Source organism: Salmo salar, chromosome ssa02 (assembly GCF_905237065.1).
Source record: "Salmo salar chromosome ssa02, Ssal_v3.1, whole genome shotgun sequence".
Lineage (NCBI taxonomy): Eukaryota > Metazoa > Chordata > Actinopteri > Salmoniformes > Salmonidae > Salmo > Salmo salar.
This window is the reverse complement of record NC_059443.1, coordinates 2,265,279-2,286,764: the sequence shown is the minus strand read 5'-3', so window position 1 is coordinate 2,286,764 and position 21,486 is coordinate 2,265,279. Positions and strand designations below refer to the sequence as shown.

General features: G+C 48.6%; 1 protein-coding gene across 2 annotated transcripts in view; it reads right to left on the bottom strand.

Annotated features, from left to right (window-relative positions):
* Positions 1–17,683, bottom strand: part of LOC106597556 (lysophosphatidylcholine acyltransferase 1) — a 113,852-nt gene extending 96,169 nt beyond the window's left edge. Inside the window, exon 1 of one of the 2 annotated variants that reach the window (XM_045696601.1) lies at positions 17,344–17,683. In XM_045696601.1, coding sequence (XP_045552557.1) covers positions 17,344–17,463 — 120 coding nt within the window. In that variant the 5' untranslated portion in view covers positions 17,464–17,683. Of the gene's footprint in view, positions 1–2,568; positions 5,446–17,343 lie in introns of those variants that run through there. The other variant, XM_045696600.1, reaches the window with a different exon arrangement.
* Positions 17,684–21,486: the final 3,803 nt, after the last annotated feature.

Below are 21,486 nucleotides of genomic sequence, written 5' to 3'. Positions count from 1 at the left end.
AGAGTGACTGACTGGTAGTTGGGACTGCCAATCAAACCACACAGAGTGACTGACTGGTAGTTGGGACTGCCAATCAAACCACACAGAGTGACTGACTGGTAGTTGGGACTGCCAATCAAACCACACAGAGTGACTGACTGGTAGTTGGGACTGCCAATCAAACCACACAGAGTGACTGACTGGTAGTTGGGACTGCCAATCAAACCACACAGAGTGACTGACTGGTAGTTGGGACTGCCAATCAAACCACACAGAGTGACTGATTGGTAGTTGGGACTGCCAATCAAACCACACAGAGTGACTGACTGGTAGTTGGGACTGCCAATCAAACCACACAGAGTGACTGACTGGTAGTTGGGACTGCCAATCAAACCACACAGAGTGACTGACTGGTAGTTGGGACTGCCAATCAAACCACACAGAGTGACTGACTGGTAGTTGGGACTGCCAATCAAACCACACAGAGTGACTGACTGGTAGTTGGGACTGCCAATCAAACCACACAGAGTGACTGACTGGTAGTTGGGACTGCCAATCAAACCACACAGAGTGACTGATTGGTAGTTGGGACTGCCAATCAAACCACACAGAGTGACTGACTGGTAGTTGGGACTGCCAATCAAACCACACAGAGTGACTGACTGGTAGTTGGGACTGCCAATCAAACCACACAGAGTGACTGATTGGTAGTTGGGACTGCCAATCAAACCACACAGAGTGACTGACTGGTAGTTGGGACTGCCAATCAAACCACACAGAGTGACTGACTGGTAGTTGGGACTGCCAATCAAACCACACAGAGTGACTGACTGGTAGTTGGGACTGCCAATCAAACCACACAGAGTGACTGACTGGTAGTTGGGACTGCCAATCAAACCACACAGTGACTGACTGGTAGTTGGCACTGCCAATCAAACCACACAGAGTGACTGACTGGTAGTTGGGACTGCCAATCAAACCACACAGAGTGACTGACTGGTAGTTGGGACTGCCAATCAAACCACACAGAGTGACTGATTGGTAGTTGGGACTGCCAATCAAACCACACAGAGTGACTGACTGGTAGTTGGGACTGCCAATCAAACCACACAGAGTGACTGACTGGTAGTTGGGACTGCCAATCAAACCACACAGAGTGACTGACTGGTAGTTGGGACTGCCAGTCAAACCACACAGAGTGACTGACTGGTAGTTGGGACTGCCAATCAAACCACACAGAGTGACTGACTGGTAGTTGGGACTGCCAATCAAACCACACAGAGTGACTGACTGGTAGTTGGGACTGCCAATCAAACCACACAGAGTGACTGACTGGTAGTTGGGACTGCCAGTCAAACCACACAGAGTGACTGACTGGTAGTTGGGACTGCCAATCAAACCACACAGAGTGACTGACTGGTAGTTGGGACTGCCAATCAAACCACACAGAGTGACTGACTGGTAGTTGGGACTGCCAATCAAACCACACAGAGTGACTGACTGGTAGTTGGGACTGCCAATCAAACCACACAGAGTGACTGACTGGTAGTTGGGACTGCCAGTCAAACCACACAGAGTGACTGACTGGTAGTTGGGACTGCCAATCAAACCACACAGAGTGACTGACTGGTAGTTGGGACTGCCAATCAAACCACACAGAGTGACTGACTGGTAGTTGGGACTGCCAATCAAACCACACAGAGTGACTGACTGGTAGTTGGGACTGCCAATCAAACCACACAGAGTGACTGACTGGTAGTTGGGACTGCCAATCAAACCACACAGAGTGACTGACTGGTAGTTGGGACTGCCAATCAAACCACACAGAGTGACTGACTGGTAGTTGGGACTGCCAGTCAAACCACACAGAGTGACTGACTGGTAGTTGGGACTGCCAGTCAAACCACACAGAGTGACTGACTGGTAGTTGGGACTGCCAATCAAACCACACAGAGACGGAACTCCCAGACGTCAACACAGCCAGGAGAAACATCTCAGTGGATCAACTAGCACGACTACAACCACATTTGGTAAAAACGACCTGACAAAATAAGGTTAAAGGGAAACCTTAACCAACATGTGGTGATGAAACATCCCTCTGGGCTCATGTAGCAGAGCAGGATCTGTATAACACCACCCAGCCTGAATACACAGCTTTTCAGTGGCGCCACTGCGTAAGACACTTCAGGGAGGGTGGTCACGAGTTTGTGAGGCAGACGTCCTGGGTTTGAGCCTCGCTTAAGTGACTGAATCAGGAGGAAGTGTCACGCTAAGCAAGCAGTGTGACATTCTTTACACTACATAATACAATACATCCCCTGTGGGCTGGCTGTAGGCTGGTAGCAACGGCATAGCCTGGTCCCCGATCTCACGTCTCTTCCTCGTCATGTTAGGCACGATGACACAGAGTTCTAACCCATGCTAGCAATGTCCCCAACAAACATTCAGAGAGCTGGTCAACAGACTGCCAAACTACCAGTCAGTCACCTAGTCTACATTATCCAAAGCTCATTTCAATTAGCTTCATTAGTCTACATCAACAAAATATATTTTTCACCCAGACCCTGAATGGAGCTCAGAATAACCTACATTATGAATGGAATTCAGTGTCATATCCATGGACCAGAGGAATGCATTCTGGGAAGAAAAAAAAAATGTATAGAGAATCCAAACGTGTGAGAATACATGCACAGTCACACGGAATGAAAACATGAGCTGCGTTACTAAAACGGAGAGGAGGAGTCAGTGGTTTCAGCCACGTTACCATGACGATAGGCCCACAACTATAACAGGACTTCAAATGTCCCCCCCCTCCCCTTATCAACTGTGACACAGATCTTTTCAGGGGCGTATTGACTTACATAACGGTTACATACCAAGTGAACCGCGGTGAAACCTAGCCTACATTCTAGTAAAGCACGGAGGTCAGCTTCACAGAGGAAACGCTTCTCATTACAGTCCAGCGTTGCATAGTTTCATTTCAAACACTTCTAAAAACAGGAGAGAGTCGAGACACAAGCTTCTAACGCAGGGGTTAGTCCAATCCTACCCTGGAGGTCCAGACAACCACTGACTTCCTGTTCTACCTGACCATTAACTCCACCCACCTGGTGTCCCAGGTCTAAATCCCTCACTGGAGAAAATAATAAAAACTAACATTGAAACTGGCTTCAAGGTCCAGATTTGAGGCTTCTAATGGGAAGGCCAGTTATTTTCATGACAGAGAAGGAAACAGAAAAGCAGGCAGGATGCTGAGGCCTACAGCGTGATGCAGGGAGGATGCTGAGGCAGGATGCTGAGGCCTACAGCGTGATGCAGGCAGGATGCTGAGGCAGGATGCTGAGGCCTACAGCGTGATGCAGGCAGGATGCTGAGGCCTACAGCGTGATGCAGGTAGGATGCTGAGGCCTACAGCGTGATGCAGGCAGGATGCTGAGGCCTACAGCGTGATGCAGGCAGTTTGCTGAGGCCTACAGCGTGATGCAGGTAGGATGCTGAGGCCTACAGCGTGATGCAGGCAGGATGCTGAGGCCTACAGCGTGATGCAGGCAGGGTGCTGAGGCAGGATGCTGAGGCCTACAGCGTGATGCAGGCAGGATGCTGAGGCCTACAGCGTGATGCAGGTAGGATGCTGAGGCAGGATGCTGAGGCCTACAGCGTGATGCAGGCAGGATGCTGAGGCCTACAGCGTGATGCAGGCAGGATGCTGAGGCCTACAGCGTGATGCAGGTAGGATGCTGAGGCCTACAGCGTGATGCAGGCAGGATGCTGAGGCCTACAGCGCGATGCAGGCAGGATGCTGAGGCCTACAGCGTGATGCAGGCAGGATGCTGAGGCCTACAGCGTGATGCAGGCAGGGTGCTGAGGCAGGATGCTGAGGCCTACAGCGTGATGCAGGCAGGATGCTGAGGCCTACAGCGTGATGCAGGTAGGATGCTGAGGCAGGATGCTGAGGCCTACAGCGTGATGCAGGCAGGATGCTGAGGCCTACAGCGTGATGCAGGCAGGATGCTGAGGCCTACAGCGTGATGCAGGCAGGATGCTGAGGCCTACAGCGTGATGCAGGCAGGGTGCTGAGGCAGGATGCTGAGGCCTACAGCGTGATGCAGGTAGGATGCTGAGGCAGGATGCTGAGGCCTACAACGTGATGCAGGCAGGATGCTGAGGCCTACAGCGTGATGCAGGCAGGATGCTGAGGCCTACAGCGTGATGCAGGCAGGATGCTGAGGCCTACAGCGTGATGCAGGCAGGATGCTGAGGCCTACAGCGTGATGCAGGCAGGATGCTGAGGCCTACAGCGTGATGCAGGCAGGGTGCTGAGGTCTACAGCCTGATGCAGGCAGGGTGCTGAGTCCTACAGCGTGATGCAGGCAGGATGCTGAGGCCTACAGCGTGATGCAGGCAGGATGCTGAGGCCTACAGTGTGATGCAGGCAGGGTGCTGAGGCCTACAGCGTGATGCAGGCAGGGTGCTGAGGCCTACAGTGTGATGCAGGCAGTATGCTGAGGACTACAGCGTGATGCAGGCAGGATGCTGAGGCCTACAGCGTGATGCAGGCAGGATGCTGAGGCCTACAGCGTGATGCAGGCAGGATGCTGTGGCCTACAGCGTGATGCAGGCAGGGTGCTGAGGCCTACAGCGTGATGCAGGCAGGATGCTGAGGCAGGGTGCTGAGGCAGGATGCTGAGGCCTACAGTGTGATGCAGGCAGGATGCTGAGGCCTACAGCGTGGTGCAGGCAGGATGCTGAGGCCTACAGTGTGATGCAGGCAGGATGTTGAGGCCTACAGCGTGATGCAGGCAGGATGCTGAGGCCTACAGTGTGATGCAGGTAGGATGCTGAGGCCTACAACGTGATGCAGGCAGGGTGCTGAGGCCTACAGTGTGATGCAGGCAGGGTGCTGAGGCCTACAGTGTGATGCAGGTAGGATGCTGAGGCCTACAGCGTGATGCAGGCATGATGCTGAGGCCTACAGTGTGATGCAGTCAGGGTGCTGAGGCCTACAGCGTGATGCAGGTAGGATGCTGAGGCAGGATGCTGAGGCCTACAGCGTGATGCAGGTAGGATGCTGAGGCCTACAGCGTGATGCAGGCAGGATGCTGAGGCCTACAGTGTGATGCAGTCAGGGTGCTGAGGCCTACAGCGTGATGCAGGCAGGGTGCTGAGGCCTACAGCGTGATGCAGGCAGGATGCTGAGGCAGGATGCTGAGGCCTACAGCGTGATGCAGGCAGGATGCTGAGGCCTACAGTGTGATGCAGTCAGGGTGCTGAGGCCTACAGCGTGATGCAGGCAGGGTGCTGAGGCCTACAGCGTGATGCAGGCAGGATGCTGAGGCAGGATGCTGAGGCAGGATGCTGAGGCCTACAGCATGATGCAGGCAGGGTGCTGAGGCCTACAGCTATTTCAAATCATAAACACAACATCAGGGGAGCATGCCCACCTGTCATCACTGAGGACCACTGAGGACCATCATCATCATCATCATCATCATCCTCATCATTTTTACGTTTTTATTTTACCTTTATTTAACTAGGCAAGCCAGTTAAGAACAAATGATTATTTACGATGACGGTCTACCCAGGCCAAACCCCTAACCCGGACGACACTGGGCCAATTGTGTGCCACCCTACAGGACTCCCAATCACGGCCGGATGTGATGCAGCCTGGATTCAAACCAGGGACTGCAGTGACGACTCTTGCACTGAGATGCAGTGCCTTAGACCGCTGATGCACACTCGGGAGCCCGAGGGGGGGGTGGAAAGAGAAGGGTGAAGAATGAAGAGAGGTGGTAGAGGGGAGAGAGAGAGAGAGAGAGAGAGAGAGAGAGAGAGAGACAGAGAGGGGAGGGGAGGGGAGGGAGAGAGAAGGGAGGGAGGGAGAGGGGAGGGAGAGAGAGAGAAAGAGAGAGTGAGAGAAAGAGAGGGGAGGGAGAGAGAGAGAGAGAAGGGAGAGCGAGAGGGGAGGGGAGGGAGAGAGTGAGAGAGTGAGGGGAGGGAGAGAGAGAGAGAGGAGGGAGAGAGAGAGGGGAGGGAGAGAGTGAGAGAGAGAGGGGAGGGAGAGAGAGAGAGAGGAGGGAGAGCGAGAGGGGAGGGGAGGGAGAGAGTGAGAGAGAGAGGGGAGGGAGAGAGAGAGAGAGGAGGGAGAGAGAGAGGGGAGGGGAGGGAGAGATGTAGAAAGGAGGATCGTACTACATTCAGATCCACAGAGGAAAGGAGTCATGTAACTTTATTTTCCATTTGATATATTTTCAGGCTGATTCAGTGTTAGACATCATAAAGCAGACATTTTGCATAGTTATGTGGACATTTATGACTGGGACTGTAAATGGCCCACGGGTGGTTAGGTCCCTAATAGGGAAATGAAATCCTCATTGACTTGTTGTTTTATCTGGATATAAAATTCAGGTATAACCACCCTCGGTGAGTTCACTATAGATTCCGATAGAACCACCCTCGGTAAGGTCACTATAGATTCAGGTAGAACCACCCTCAGTGAGGTCACTATAGATTCAGGTATAACCACCCTCGGTGAGGTCACTATAGATTCAGGTAGAACAACCCTCGGTGAGGTCACTATAGATTCAGGTAGAACCACCCTCAGTGAGGTCACTATAGATTCAGGTATAACCACCCTCGGTGAGGTCACTATAGATTCAGGTAGAACCACCCTCAGTGAGGTCACTATAGATTCAGGTATAACCACCCTCGGTGAGGTCACTATAGATTCAGGTATAACCACCCTCGGTGAGGTCACTATAGATTCAGGTAGAACCACCCTCAGTGAGGTCACTATAGATTCAGGTATAACCACCCTCGGTGAGGTCACTATAGATTCAGGTAGAACCACCCTCAGTGAGGTCACTATAGATTCAGGTAGAACAACCCTCAGTGAGGTCACTATAGATTCAGGTATAACCACCCTCGGTGAGGTCACTATAGATTCAGGTGGAACCACCCTCGGTGAGTTCACTATAGATTCAGGTAGAACCACCCTCGGTGAGGTCACTATAGATTCAGGTAGAACCACCCTCGGTGAGGTCACTATAGATTCAGGTAGAACCACCCTCGGTGAGGTCACTATAGATTCAGGTATAACCACCCTCGGTGAGGTCACTATAGATTCAGGTAGAACAACCCTCGGTGAGGTCACTATAGATTCAGGTATAACCACCCTCGGTGAGGTCACTATAGATTCAGGTAGAACCACCCTCGGTGAGGTCACTATAGATTCAGGTATAACCACCCTCGGTGAGGTCACTATAGGTTCAGATAGAACCACCCCAGGTCACTATAGATTCAGGTAGAACCCCCCCCAGGTCACTATAGATTCAGGTAGAACCCCCCCCAGGTCACTATAGATTGAGGTAGAACCCCCCAGGTCACTATAGATTCAGGTAGAACCCCCCCAGGTCACTATAGATTCTGGTAGAACCCCCCAGGTCACTATAGATTCAGGTAGAACCCCCCAGGTCACTATAGATTCAGGTAGAACCCCCCCAGGTCACTATAGGTTCAGATAGAACCACCCCAGGTCACTATAGATTCAGGTAGAACCCACCCAGGTCACTATAGGTTTAGATAGAACCACCCTCGGTGAGGTCACTATAGATTCAGGTAGAACCACCCTCGGTGAGGTCACTATAGATTCAGGTAGAACCACCCTCGGTGAGGTCACTATAGATTCAGGTAGAACCACCCTCGGTGAGGTCACTATAGATTCAGGTAGAACAACCCTCGGTGAGGTCACTATAGATTCAGGTATAACCACCCTCGGTGAGGTCACTATAGATTCAGGTAGAACCACCCTCAGTGAGGTCACTATAGATTCAGGTAGAACCCCCCCAGGTCACTATAGATTGAGGTAGAACCCCCCCAGGTCACTATAGATTCAGGTAGAACCCCCCCAGGTCACTATAGATTCTGGTAGAACCCCCCCAGGTCACTATAGATTCAGGTAGAACCCCCCCAGGTCACTATAGATTCAGGTAGAACCCCCCCAGGTCACTATAGGTTCAGATAGAACCACCCCAGGTCACTATAGATTCAGGTAGAACCCACCCAGGTCACTATAGGTTTAGATAGAACCACCCTCGGTGAGGTCACTATAGGTTCAGATAGAACCACCCCAGGTCACTATAGATTCAGGTAGAACACCCCCAGGTCACCATAGATTCGCAGGTCCACCCCAGGTCGTGTAGTAGTAGAGAGAACAGTCTATGACTTGGGTGGCTGGGGTACATTTTTATGGCCTTCCTTTGACACCGCCTGGTATAGAAATCCTGGATGGTAGGGAGCTCGACCACAGAGATGTACTGGGCCGTACGCACTAAGCTCTGTAGCGCCTTGCGGTCAGATGCCAAGCATTTGCCATACCAAGTGGTGATGCAGCCAGTCAAGATGCTCTCAATGGGGCAGCTGTAGAACTTTTTGAGGATGAGGGCCCATGACAAATGTTTTCAGCCTCTTGAGGGGGAAGAGGCGTTGTCGTGCCCTCTTCACGACCATGATAGATCCTTAGTGATGTTGACACTGAGGAACTTGAAGCTCTCGACCTGCTCCACAACAGCCCTGTCGATGTGGATGGGTGCGTGCTCGGCCCTCCTTTTCCTGTAGTCCACTTTCAGCTCCTCTGTCTTACTGACATTGAGGGAGAGGTTGTTGTCCTGGCACCACACGGCCAAGTCTCTGACCTCCTCCCTATAGGCTGTCTCATCGTTGTCTGTGATCAGGCCTACCACCTTAGTGTCGTCTGCAAACGTAATGAAGGTGTTGGAATCGTGAGTGGCCACGACTCCGCATTCAACAACATATCACAAAACTCATCACTAAGTTAAGGACCCTGGGACTAAATACCTCCCTATGCTACTGGATCCTGGACTTCCTAACCGGCCGCCCGCAGGTGGAAAGGGTAGGCAACAACACATCCGCCATGTTGATCTTCAACACGGGGGCCCCGCAGGGGTGCGTGCTTAGTCCCCTCCTGTACTCGCTGTTCACTCATGACTGCACGGCCAGGCACGACTCAAACACCAAGTTTGCCGATGACACACAGTGGTATGCCTGATCACCAACAACGATGAGACAGCCTATAGGGAGATCAGAGACCTGGCTGTGTGGTGCCAGGACAACAACCTCTCCCTCAACGTGATCAAGACAAAGGAGATGATTGTGGACTACAGGAAAAGGAGGACCGAGCACGCCCCTATTCTCATCAACGGGGCTGTAGTGCAGCAGGTTGAGAGCTTCAAGTTCCTAGGTGTCCACATCACCAACAAACTATCATGGTCCTGTTATAGTGTGGACACTATATAAATAATGACATGGTTATTATTGGCATTAACCGTGACCTTTCCCCTTTGATGATGTCATCACCAAGAGTGAGTTCTGTGCAATGTGATTCTACCACCGGTTGAGTGGGCTATATAGTTCTGTTATATTTGTACCGTTTGTACCTGGCAATACACCTTTAGGTTTGGGTTGAAAGTAAAGGAAAGTAATATCGAAATGCGTGTGGGCATTCCTTGTCAAGTTACTACACCTTTTTGGCGACGAGGATAAAACTTTATCAACGTGTACAGGGCGAGGTGCTAGCTAGCTAAGAAACAGTGGAGGTAGTCAGTTAGCTAGCTTAATGAGCGACGGAGAGCAGGTGCCGCTAGACGGAAACACCGACGGGGACAATCAGCAGCAAGTGAAAATCGCTAACGAGGATCAAGGACAAGTTGGCATTATAATGGCAATGTTTGGGACTATCACTGAGTTTGTGGAAGAGAACGAGGACTGGACGGAATGTGTGGAAAGGTTGGGACACTTTTTCTTGGCAAATGGAATCATAGATGAGGCTAAACAGCGCTCTATTCTCTTGAGTGTGTGTGGGGCTAAAACCTACAAGCTAATGAGGTATTTGGCTACACCACGGAGACCGTGAGAAATTCATTTTGGGGATCTAGTTGCTCTCGTTCAGACTCACCACAATCCAAAGCCGTCAGTGATTGTCCAGAGGTTCAAGTTTAACTGCCATTTTCGGGAAACAGGTCAGTCTGTTGCTAACTTTGTTGCTGAATTACGTGAACTCTCTGAACATTGTGAGTTTGGGGCTATGTTAGAGGACATGCTCCGTGACAGATTAGTCTGTGGCATTAATGAGGACAGCATACAGCGCAGGTTGCTGGGGGAAGCCACACTGACTTTCAAGAGAGCATTGGAACTATCTCAAGGGATGGAGATGGCCGCTAGTAATGTGAAAAATATTCAAAAGGCCAACAGTGAAAGTTGTGCAGTGCATCAGGTGACAAAAGAGGTGGCAGGAAAAAGGGGAAAAGCAGTGGAATGTTTCAGATGTGGAGGGACACATTATGGTAACAACTGTAAGTTCATGGAGACTGTCTGTCACAATTGCAACAAAAAGGGACATTTAGCAAAAAAATGCAGGGGTCCTAGGAGCAAGCCAGAGGGTGGGCGGACTGGGCTGGGCAAGTTCACAGCACCAAAGCCTCAGTCAGCAGCGCACCACCTAGAGAGCACAGAAGAGGAGGAAGAGCATTGTTCCTACAACATGTTTAATGTGAGGGAGCCGCGCGCAGAGCCTATCTATGCTACAGTGGAGGTAGATGGAAAGCAGATGAGGATGGAGGTTGACACGGAGGCCTCTGCCTCTGTCATAAGTGAGGAGACCTACAAACAAATCTGGGGCTCAAGACAGGTTTCAGCCCTCACACCGGCAGGGATCAGACTGCGTACGTACACCGGGGAGACCATACCATTGCTGGGGGCTCTAGAGGTGGACATTGCATACAACAGCCAGGAAGCGAGAGCACGGCTCCTGGTGGTGAAAGGGAAGGGGCCTAGTTTACTAGGGCGTGACTGGCTAAACAAAATACAACTGAACTGGGGTGAGATAAAACACACCCGAGTGACTGAGGATGTCATTCAAAAATACCCAGAGATTTTCAAAGATGAACTGGGCACACTTCAGGGCACTGCAGTTAAGCTGTTCGTGGATCCTCATGCCGAGCCTCGCTTTTTCAAGCCCAGGACAGTGCCTTACGCCATGAAAAAGAAAGTGGAAGATGAGTTGGAGCGGCTGCAGGAAGCAAACGTCATTTCTCCCGTTCAGTTCTCCCGCTGGGCAGCTCCTATCGTTCCCGTTCTGAAAAGTGACGGCACGGTGCGTATATGTGGGGACTACAAACTCACCATCAACAGGGCCTCTAAGCTAGACGCTAACCCGCTGCCGCGGGTGGAGGACACTGGCAGGAGGCCAGACGTTCTCAAAGCTTGACATGAGTCACGCCTACCAACAGCTCCTCCTGGACGAGGACTCAAAGGAGTATGTCACAGTGAACACGCACAAAGGCTTGTTCAGGTACAACCGCTTGGTTTTCGGAGTGGCGTCCAGCCCAGCCATTTTCCAGAGGACAATGGACAATCTGCTGCAGGGGATCCCTCATGTAGCAGTGTACCTGGATGACATCCTGGTTACAGGGGAGACGGAGGAGGAGCACCTCCACCATCTGGACCAGGTGTTAAAGAGATTCTCTGAGGCAGGGCTGCGCCTGAAGCGTAGCAAGTGCACATTCCAAGCACAGAGTGTGACATACCTAGGTCACAAGATCACAGCGCAGGGTCTGTGTCCTGTGGAGGACAAGGTCAGGGCAATCAAGGATGCTCCAAACCCCAAGAATGGGTCAGAGCTCAGGTCGTTCCTGGGCATGGTGAACTACTATGGTAAGTTCCTCCCGGAGCTGTCAACAGTGTTGGCTCCACTTTATCAGTTGCTCCACAAAGACTGTAAATGGAAGTGGGGGCCAGCACAAGAGAAAGCTTTCAAGGAAGTGAAAGCACTACTACAATCAGCACAACTTCTGGTTCATTTTGACCAACTCAAAGAGATCATCCTGTCATGTGACGCCTCACCTTATGGCGTCGGGGCAGTACTCTCTCATCAGATGGAGGACGGGTCAGAGAGACCCATTGGATTCGCATCACGTACGCTGACGAGTGCTGAGAAGGGTTATTCACAGTTAGACAATGAAGGTCTGGCCATAGTCTTTGCTGTGAAACGCTTCCATCAGTACCTCTACGGTCGTCATTTCACCATATGCACTGACCACAAACCACTGATGAGCCTTTTTAGTGAATCAAGATGCATTCCGCCCATGGCTTCAGCAAGGTTACAGCGCTGGGCCCTGACACTGTCAGCTTACCAGTACACGATAGTGTATAGAGCGGGGAAGGACAATGCAAATGCAGACGCGCTCAGCCGTCTCCCGCTACCAGAGATGCCTGCCACAACTGTGGTGCCTCCCGAGACAATTTTCCTAATGGAGAGATTGTCAAACTCACCTGTGAATGCCAAACAGATCAAACAGTGGACAGACCAGGATCCTATCCTGTCCCAAGTGAAAAGATTCCTGATGCAGGGTTGGCCTCCTGTCATAGAGGATGATGGACTAAGACCTTATGCAAAGCGCAAAACTGAGCTGAGTGTGCAGGATGGCTGCATACTCTGGGGGTCCAGAGTGGTTGTTCCACCCCCTGGCCGTGCACAAGTCATGGATGAGGTCCATGAGGCTCACCCGGGTGCCTCCCGGATGAAAAGTTTAGCCAGATCTTACATCTGGTGGCCTAACATGGATCAGGAGGTAGAAGACAAAGTTAAATCATGTTCTGAGTGCCAGATCAACCAGAAGATGTCGCCGCCCGCGCCACTACATCTGTGGGAGTGGCCTGACCGCCCATGGTCCAGGCTGCATATAGATTTTGCAGGCCCTTTCATGGGTCACATGTTCCTTGTCATGGTGGACGCACACTCCAAGTGGCTGGAGGCGCACATCATGAGCAGGTCGCTCCTACCAGGTGGCGTGGCGAGAATCTGTCTCCGCACCACGTGCTCTCACCACTGGTGTCCCCCAGGGCTCTGTTCTTGGCCCACTCCTATTCTCGCTATACACCAAGTCACTTGGCTCTGTCATATCCTCACATGGTCTCTCATATCATTGCTATGCAGATGACACACAATTAATCTTCTCCTTTCCCCCTTCTGACAACCAGGTGGCGAATCGCATCTTTGCATGTCTGGCAGACATATCAGTGTGGATGACGGATCACCACCTCAAGCTGAACCTCGGCAAGACGGAGCTGCTCTTCCTCCCGGGGAAGGACTGCCCGTTCCATGATCTCGCCATCACGGTTGACAACTCCCTTGTGTCCTCCTCCCAGAGTGCTAAGAGCCTTGGCGTGACCCTGGACAACACCCTGTCGTTCTCCACCAACATCAAGGCGGTGACCCGATCCTGTAGGTTCATGCTCTACAACATTCGCAGAGTACGACCCTGCCTCACACAGGAAGCGGCGCAGGTCCTAATCCAGGCACTTGTCATCTCCCGTCTGGATTATTGCAACTCGCTGTTGGCTGGGCTCCCTGCCTGTGCCATTAAACCCCTACAACTCCTCCAGAACGCCGCAGCCCGTCTGGTGTTCAACCTTCCCAAGTTCTCTCACGTCACCCCGCTCCTCCGCTCTCTCCACTGGCTTCCAGTCGAAGCTCGCATCCGCTACAAGACCATGGTGCTTGCCTACGGAGCTGTGAGGGGAACGGCACCTCCGTACCTTCAGGCTCTGATCAGGCCCTACACCCAAACAAGGGCACTCCGTTCATCCACCTCTGGCCTGCTCGCCTCCCTACCTCTGAGGAAGCACAGTTCCCGCTCAGCCCAGTCAAAACTGTTCGCTGCTCTGGCACCCCAATGGTGGAACAAGCTCCCTCACGACGCCAGGACAGCGGAGTCAATCACCACCTTCCGGAGACACCTGAAACCCCACCTCTTCAAGGAATACCTGGGATAGGATAAAGTAATCCTTCTAACCCCCCCCCTTAAAAGATTTAGATGCACTATTGTAAAGTGGTTGTTCCACTGGATATTATAAGGTGAATGCACCAATTTGTAAGTCGCTCTGGATAAGAGCGTCTGCTAAATGACTTAAATGTAAATGTAAACATCACAGCGACCACAACCATCGAAAAGCTTCGGCAGGTGTTTTCAACCCATGGTCTGCCTGACTCTCTGGTGTCCGACAACGCAACAACGTTTACCTGTGACTTGTTCCAAGAATTCATGAGGAGAAATGGGATCCGCCATGTCCGCAGCACCCCCGTTTCACCCGGCCTCAAACGGCTTAGCGGAGCGGGCTGTGCAGACACTGAAAGAGGGGCTCAAAAGGATGACTGGGGGAACCATCACAACTAAGCTCTCTCGGTTCTTGTTCCAGTACCGCATCACGCCACAAACAACAACAGGACAGGCTCCAGCGGTGATGTTAATGGGCAGAAGGCCAAAAGCTCACCTGGATCTACTGCGTCCGAACATCAGAGCACGAGTGGAACGGAAGAAGGAGAAACAAAAAGAGAGACATGACCACCACGCGAGGGAGAGACAGTTAAAACCCAATGACACTGTTTACATCCCAACTTCACAAGCAGCCAACGCTGGTTGCCAGGTATCATTCTGAGTCAGAGTGGTCCCGTCTCTTTTGTGGTCAAACTGACTGATGGCCGAGTCATGCGCAGACACCAGGACCATCTCCGCCTGCGCTATGACAAAGACAAGACCATGTTTTCAGACGGAACAGCTGTGGATGGTAGTATACAAGTTGAAACCCCACAGGAAACAGCATCTGAGGAACAGGGGCATTCAGTGGTTCCAGCAGAGGGTGATGGACATTCTCTAACAAACACCCAACCCGCTCCTGTGCCCTCAGACCCAGCTCCACTGGGACATGCCTTACCTGTGTCTCGTAGCACGCCAGGAGTACTGCGCAGATCACAGCGTAGTCACAAGCCTCCTGAAAGACTAACTCTGTAGTTGAGACTGAGAGACTCGTGGTGTTAGTGTTTGTTTGGAGCAGCAGACCTAGTTGAAAAGAAATAAGGACTGTCATTTTATTGTTGTTGTTTTGGTTACATTTACGGTAACACCAGCAGAAGTTCTACAGTGTGGTGTAGTAAAGAGAAGAAAACTCTGATGTGGTTTACTTGTCAATCTTATGTTTTCCTTACAGGGGAGATTTAAATTGAGGGGGGAGAAGTGTTATAGTGTGGACACTATATAAATAATGACATGGTTATTATTGGCATTAACCGTGACCTTTCCCCTTTGATGATGTCATCACCAAGAGTGAATTCTGTGCAATGTGATTCTACCACCGGTTGAGTGGGCTATATAGTTCTGTTATATTTGTACCGTTTGTACCTGGCAATACACCTTTAGGTTTGGGTTGAAAGTTGGGTTGAAAGTAAAGGAAAGTAATATCGAAATGCGTGTGGGCATTCCTTGTCAAGTTACTACAGTCCAAACATAGTCGTGAAGAAGGCACGACAAAGCCTATTCCCCTCAGGAGACTGAAAAGATTTGGCATGGGTCCTCAGATCCTCAAAAGGTTTTACAGCTGCACCATCGAGAGCATCCTGACTGGTTGCATCACTGCCTGATATGGCAACTGCTCGGCGTCCGACCGCAAGGCACTACAGAGGGTAGTGCAAACGGCCCAGTACATCACTGGGGCCAAGCTTCCTGCCATCCAGGACCTGGCGGTGTCAGGAAGGCCCTAAAAATTGTCAGACTTCAGCCACCCTAGTCATAAACTGTTCTCTCTGCTACCGCACGGCAAGCGGTACCGGAGAGCCAAGTCTAGGTCCCAAAGGCTTCTTAACAGCTTCAATCCCCCAAGCCATAAGACTCATGAACAGCTGATCAAAGGGCTACCCAGACCCCTATTTTACGCTGCTGCTACTCTCTGTTTATTATCTATGTACATATTACCTCAATTACCTCGACTAACCTGTGCCCCCGCATATTGACTCTGTACTGGTAACCTCTGTATATTGCCTCTGCCGTATAATTGTTACTTTTATTTTCAATTTTTTACTTAACACTTTTTTTTCTTAAAGGATTGTTGGTTAGGGGCTTGTAAGGAAGCATTTCACCTGTTGTATTCGGCGCATGTGACAATTTTTTTTTGATTTGAACAGGCGCACTAGGCTTGTTCAGAAGACAGGTTGTAGTTTTTAATGCCCTAATATCAGGAGCTGGCGGCCAGAAAGTTTGATTAAACAATCCAGAGACTGAAACAGATAAATCAAATTACTTAGAATTAAGGAGAACAAATCTATATACAATCCTGAAATGAGCTATAACTGTCAAATGTAAAACAAAGCTTCAAACGATGTTACAAGTGAACCCTGAATACAGAAAAATGAACGGTGAATTCACGGGGTTTGACAAGTCAATGAGAAGTAAAATATGTCTTCCTTATGTTGTTAATTTAGTCGAAATCTAAAGGCACAACCTAGATTCTTAAATAGTTAAACATATTATTACTCTAATCTCGTGAAAGTGACTAACTGACACGTTTTTCATTTTCGGTCAACAACAACTTTATGTTGAAGGAATGTGTTTGATTTTGACGTGCTGCACATGCGCAGTTCGCTGCGAGACGACCGGTAAACCCGATAACTTGTTTCTACGCATGCGCATAGCCAACCGTATAACCTGTTTCTACGCATGCGCATAGCTAACCGACGTCGCCATGACATCGCTTACAATAGTGACCGGGGATTTCTATTGGACAAGCAGTGTTATGCCTTATCTTCATCCAGCACCGTCTATGCTGTGTCTGTCAAGCCCCATCTTTTAATAGAAGAGCTGCTGGAAGAGCTGCTGGAAGAGCTGCTGGCCTACTGACATTCACTGTATTGAACTGGTTGTTGAACTCTGCTCGCTTGGATCAAGAGGGATACATGTATTCTCTGGTCCATTTCATACTAATATACATTGTTAGATAATTATTTGATTTCCTCCGGCGTTCAACAGAACATAATGCTTGACATGGACAAGCCACACCAGACCAGATGCTGATTGAGCAGGAATACACAGCTAACTCAAGTGATGATGCTCGGGCATCTTCTGACTCTTTTGCAAAATACGTATCATCTTGTATTATAATTGTAATATATGATCATTTCTTAACATTGTTGGCTGGTTTTATCGGCTAAGTTGCCTAACCACGCCAAGACATGTGAAGTGTTGTCTTCTAGCTGCCCTGTGTGTCGTGGTGTGTGTGCAAGGTAATGCGCTGGTTATTTGTCCAGCTTGTTGTCCAGACTTGGTAGCTAGAGTATGAGAGTCAAGTGAGCAACATGTAGCCAGCCTTCTAGCTAGTTGCTAGTCAGTCAGGCTAGCTACATACCTTGATCGGTAGTTAGCTGTCTGGCTAGCAACCCGTTATATAAATCTTGCCTGCCTCTTATCGATGTAAAAACTAAACAGGTGGACGTGTTGCACCAGGTGTAATATTTTCACTTACCTTTGCCTTTTCGAGCGGGGTGAATCTCAAGTCATGCACAAAGGGGTTCCTAAATGGTGGAGCGAGTTCCTTCTTCCCATCTCCTTCCCCAGGACACCGTCTGATGGTCGGGAACCTCATCCTCAACGAACCCGAGAGGATGGAACCTGTATCAGAAAAGCGACAGCAGCGAATCTGTTCTTATGTAAATCTCCACAACGTTGTTTTCGTGTCTGTGTCTAGCTAATTCCGGTACAGGTTATTATCTTCGTTCCCAAGAGGCTGGAGGATTAGCCAAGGATCATGTATTTGAAGTCGGGCGCTAGCTTCCCTCGTACGCAGTACTGATGTTGGACCTAGAATGCCTAACTGGAGTACCCCTTCCTGGCTGCTTCTTCACAACGCATGCGCCTAGTAGTCCAAGTAGAAATCACTTTACTTACTCAACATAAACATATACATTTCAGTCATTTAGCAGACGCTCTTATCCGGTGCGATTTACACTAGTAAGTCCATATATCTTTGTACTGGTCCCCCGTGGGAATCGAACCCACATCTCTGGCGTTGTAAGTGCCATACGCTACCAACTAAGCCACACGTGTTCTCAAATTGTTGCTGTATTTATAACACGTTTATAAACTGTTAAATGTTTGCAGAGTTTATAAGACATAATAATGCATGTAATGTTTATATTTGTCCTGTTACACACAGTCTATAATATAAATGTTTTTTCGTTGTTGTTTTGCATATACGAACTCCCCCTGAGACACTCGCAGCGAGGAGGGTCACAGCCAGGGTCCCCGTTGTCGAGGCTACCTGCCGCCTCAATATTGGTCGGGAATTGTGTAATTCGTTATTATGGTGCTTGTGTGTTTATTTATTTTGTATTATTGATTAAATGCATTGGTGTTTCAGTCCTTGGTATTTATTCATCAGTAATTTGCACATAGCACGTTTTGTCCAGTGCCATATAATAAGTGTTTAAAATCAACACACTAGGTCTAAATGTAGTCTGTGACGTGGTACATTTCTTCACTTGGGAATCAAACACTCTACTAATCGAATAATCTAAGAGCTGAATGTATCAATATTGCAGATTTTTTGCTCAGGATGCAATTTATGCAAATCATGAAGCATTGTAGCAGGCAAATTATTTTCTCTAACAGTAGAGATGGGAAACCTGTCCTTTTGGTTTTGCAGCCATGGCAACAGGTGACTTTCTCATTGACCCTCTTCTGCAGACTGCTAATGCAGTAGCAGCAGTACAGTATGTTTTTGCATGCTGTAGGCCTACATAGCAAATGCGCAATCATTAAGCATCAGTACTGATTTAAAGGCCCAGTGCTGTCAAAAACGTCATAATCCTGTGTTTTTATATAGACCGCATGTATAAAATATTAAGTCACCTGCTAACATAGACTGACCAGGTGAATCCAGGGGATGTTGTTCGTGATGTTTTTTACAGTCAGTGTATATTTTCACACTGAGGTTGGAATAATATTGTGAAAATGATGATAATGCCCATTTAGTGTAAGACCTGTTTGAAAATACCCCTCCACCCCCACTCAGACCACACCCAGACAGTTCAGATAAAATCTTGTTTGAGAAATTGCTCTTTGCTAAGAAGCTATTTTTGTTTCTTTTTGACCATTTTCATTTGTAAACAATCACAGTAAGGTACTTTTTGTTTTTTACCCAGAAATGATTTGATATTGAGATAAAAACGGCTGCATTGGACCTTTAAGTCTTGGGTTGATTCCCAAATCGCACCCTATCCCCTATATAGTGCACTACTTTGGTCCAGGGATGATAGTGCACTACTTTGGTCCAGGGCCCTAGGGGATAGGGTGCCATTTGGTACTCGATCCCAGCAAGCTATCCTTTCATTCGATGGTGATGAAGATAACCATTGAAGAAGTTCGCCTTACTCACAAGGCAATCCTTCTAAAATTCTGTTTGGATTAGCCTACTGTTCCTTTGGAAAAACATATATTATTCAAAATGTTGAATGTGTTCGTTTTGATACTCAAATGAAATGAATTAGTATTCAACTTTCAGCAGGTTAGATACACCTAGAATCCAAGGAAGAAGGAAGGAAGCCTATGTCTATTATTACTACAGGTTAGACGTTGGCTTCTTGCTATAGACAGTGGGAGACATGGAGTTAGTGGGTTTTATTTTGGGATGGACAGAATCAATAGAGAACAGCCTCAGGTCTGAAGAGATCAGTTCCTCAGATGGTTGCCTGGCTCTGTGTGTGTGTGTGTGTGTGTGTGTGTGTGTGTGTGTGTGTGTGTGTGTGTGTGTGTGTGTGTGTGTGTGTGTGTGTGTGTGTGTGTGTGTGTGTGTGTGTGTGTGTGTGTGTGTGTCTCTGTGTGTGTGTGTGTCTCTGTGTGTGTGTGTGTCTCTGTGTGTGTGTGTGTGTGTCTGTGTGTGTGTGTGTCTCTGTGTGTGTGTGTGTGTGTGCGTGTCTATGTGTCTGTGTGTGTGTCTGTGTGTGTGTGTGTGTGTGTGTGTGTGTGTGTGTGTGTGTGTGTGTGTGTGTGTGTGTGTGTGTGTGTGTGTGTGTTGGAGTTGCACCACTACTCTATAGCTGACAACTGGTCCTACAGCTGTTGTATTTAAAGGATGAAGTGAAATGCCAGACCTGTGAAATGAGTTACCATAATGTCTCACAGTGATTTATGCTCATTTGACAACACTGATATAATTTCTGAGATGAAATGAGACATCATGACAATTACACTACACTAGCGTACATAGTTAAAGATATTTCGAGAGAGTGGACGATCTGTTCATTGTAATATGGTACGGTTCAAGAATGACATAATAATCATTTGGATAGTTTGGTGTAGTATTTGGTAGGCATATATTATTACTGAACAATTTCAACAATTTTTACAGAGTTACGGTTCATATAAGGAAATCAGTCCATTTAAATTAATTCATTAAGCTCTAATCTATCGATTTCACTTGACTGGGCAGGGTCACAGCCATGGGTGGGCCTGCATAGGCCCACCCACTTGGGAACCAGACAATCTGAATGACTTTTTTTCCCCACAAAAGGGATTTATTACAGACAAAAATACTCCTCAGTTTCATCAGCTGTTCTGGTGGCTGGTCTCAGACGATCCCGCAGTTGAAGAAGCCGGATGTGGAGGTCCTGGGCTGGCGTAGTTACACATGGTCTGTGGTTGTGAGAAATTAACATTAAATTCTCTGGCAATAGCACTGGTGGACATTCCTGCAGTCAGCATGCCAATTGCACACTCCCATAAAACTTGAGACATCTGTGGCATTGTGTTGTGTGACGGAACTGCACATTTTAGAGTGGCCTTTTATTGTCCCTGTTTTATTGTCCCAGGGACAAGGTGCACCTGTGTAATGATCATGCTGTTTAATCAACTTCTTGATATGCCACACCTGTCAGGTGGACGGATTATCTTGGCAAAGGAGAAATGCTCAGGGATGTAAAGAAATGTGTGCACAAAATTGGAGAGAAAACATTTTGGGGATATTTTACGTCAGGTCATGAAACATGGGACCAACACTTTACATGTTGCGTGTATATTTTTGTTCAGTATAGTTGGACTCTGTATCAGTGTCTTTGAATGGTGCAGAACCCCCCCCCTCCTCCAAAAAAAACCTGAAACGTTATTTTCTTAGTATTTCATATTCACTGATCTCAATCCATGCATTTTTTCTTTGAGTTTTTAAAAATCAGTGTTCAAATCTATTTTTATACTACCTATCAGCCTGTGGTTCAAGTGCACACCATTATAAAAGCGGTGTGCATTTAGAGTGACTTCTAGAACGATCTAGAATATAGAAGAACAAACGCTCCAAAAATCCCATCTCAACTCAATGCTGCCATCTCGTGGTATGTTTTATAAACTGCAGAAAATAGGCTCACGCAAAAAAAATGGACATATTTTTCATATTTTGTGGTTGTTTGGGATTTGTGGTTCAGTTAGTTTGTGGTATTTTGTGGTTGTTTGACATTGATTAATGTATTGATTGAGTGGACTGTGCCTGCCTTGGATTGCCCAGAAGATCAAAGGTAGCATCACCAGTCCTTGGCTAACCAGCTTTCATGTCTGTAATTTGGCAGCTTTTGTGGTTGATAGTCGTTTATAGCTGTTTTGAGTTGTTTGTAGTAGTAGT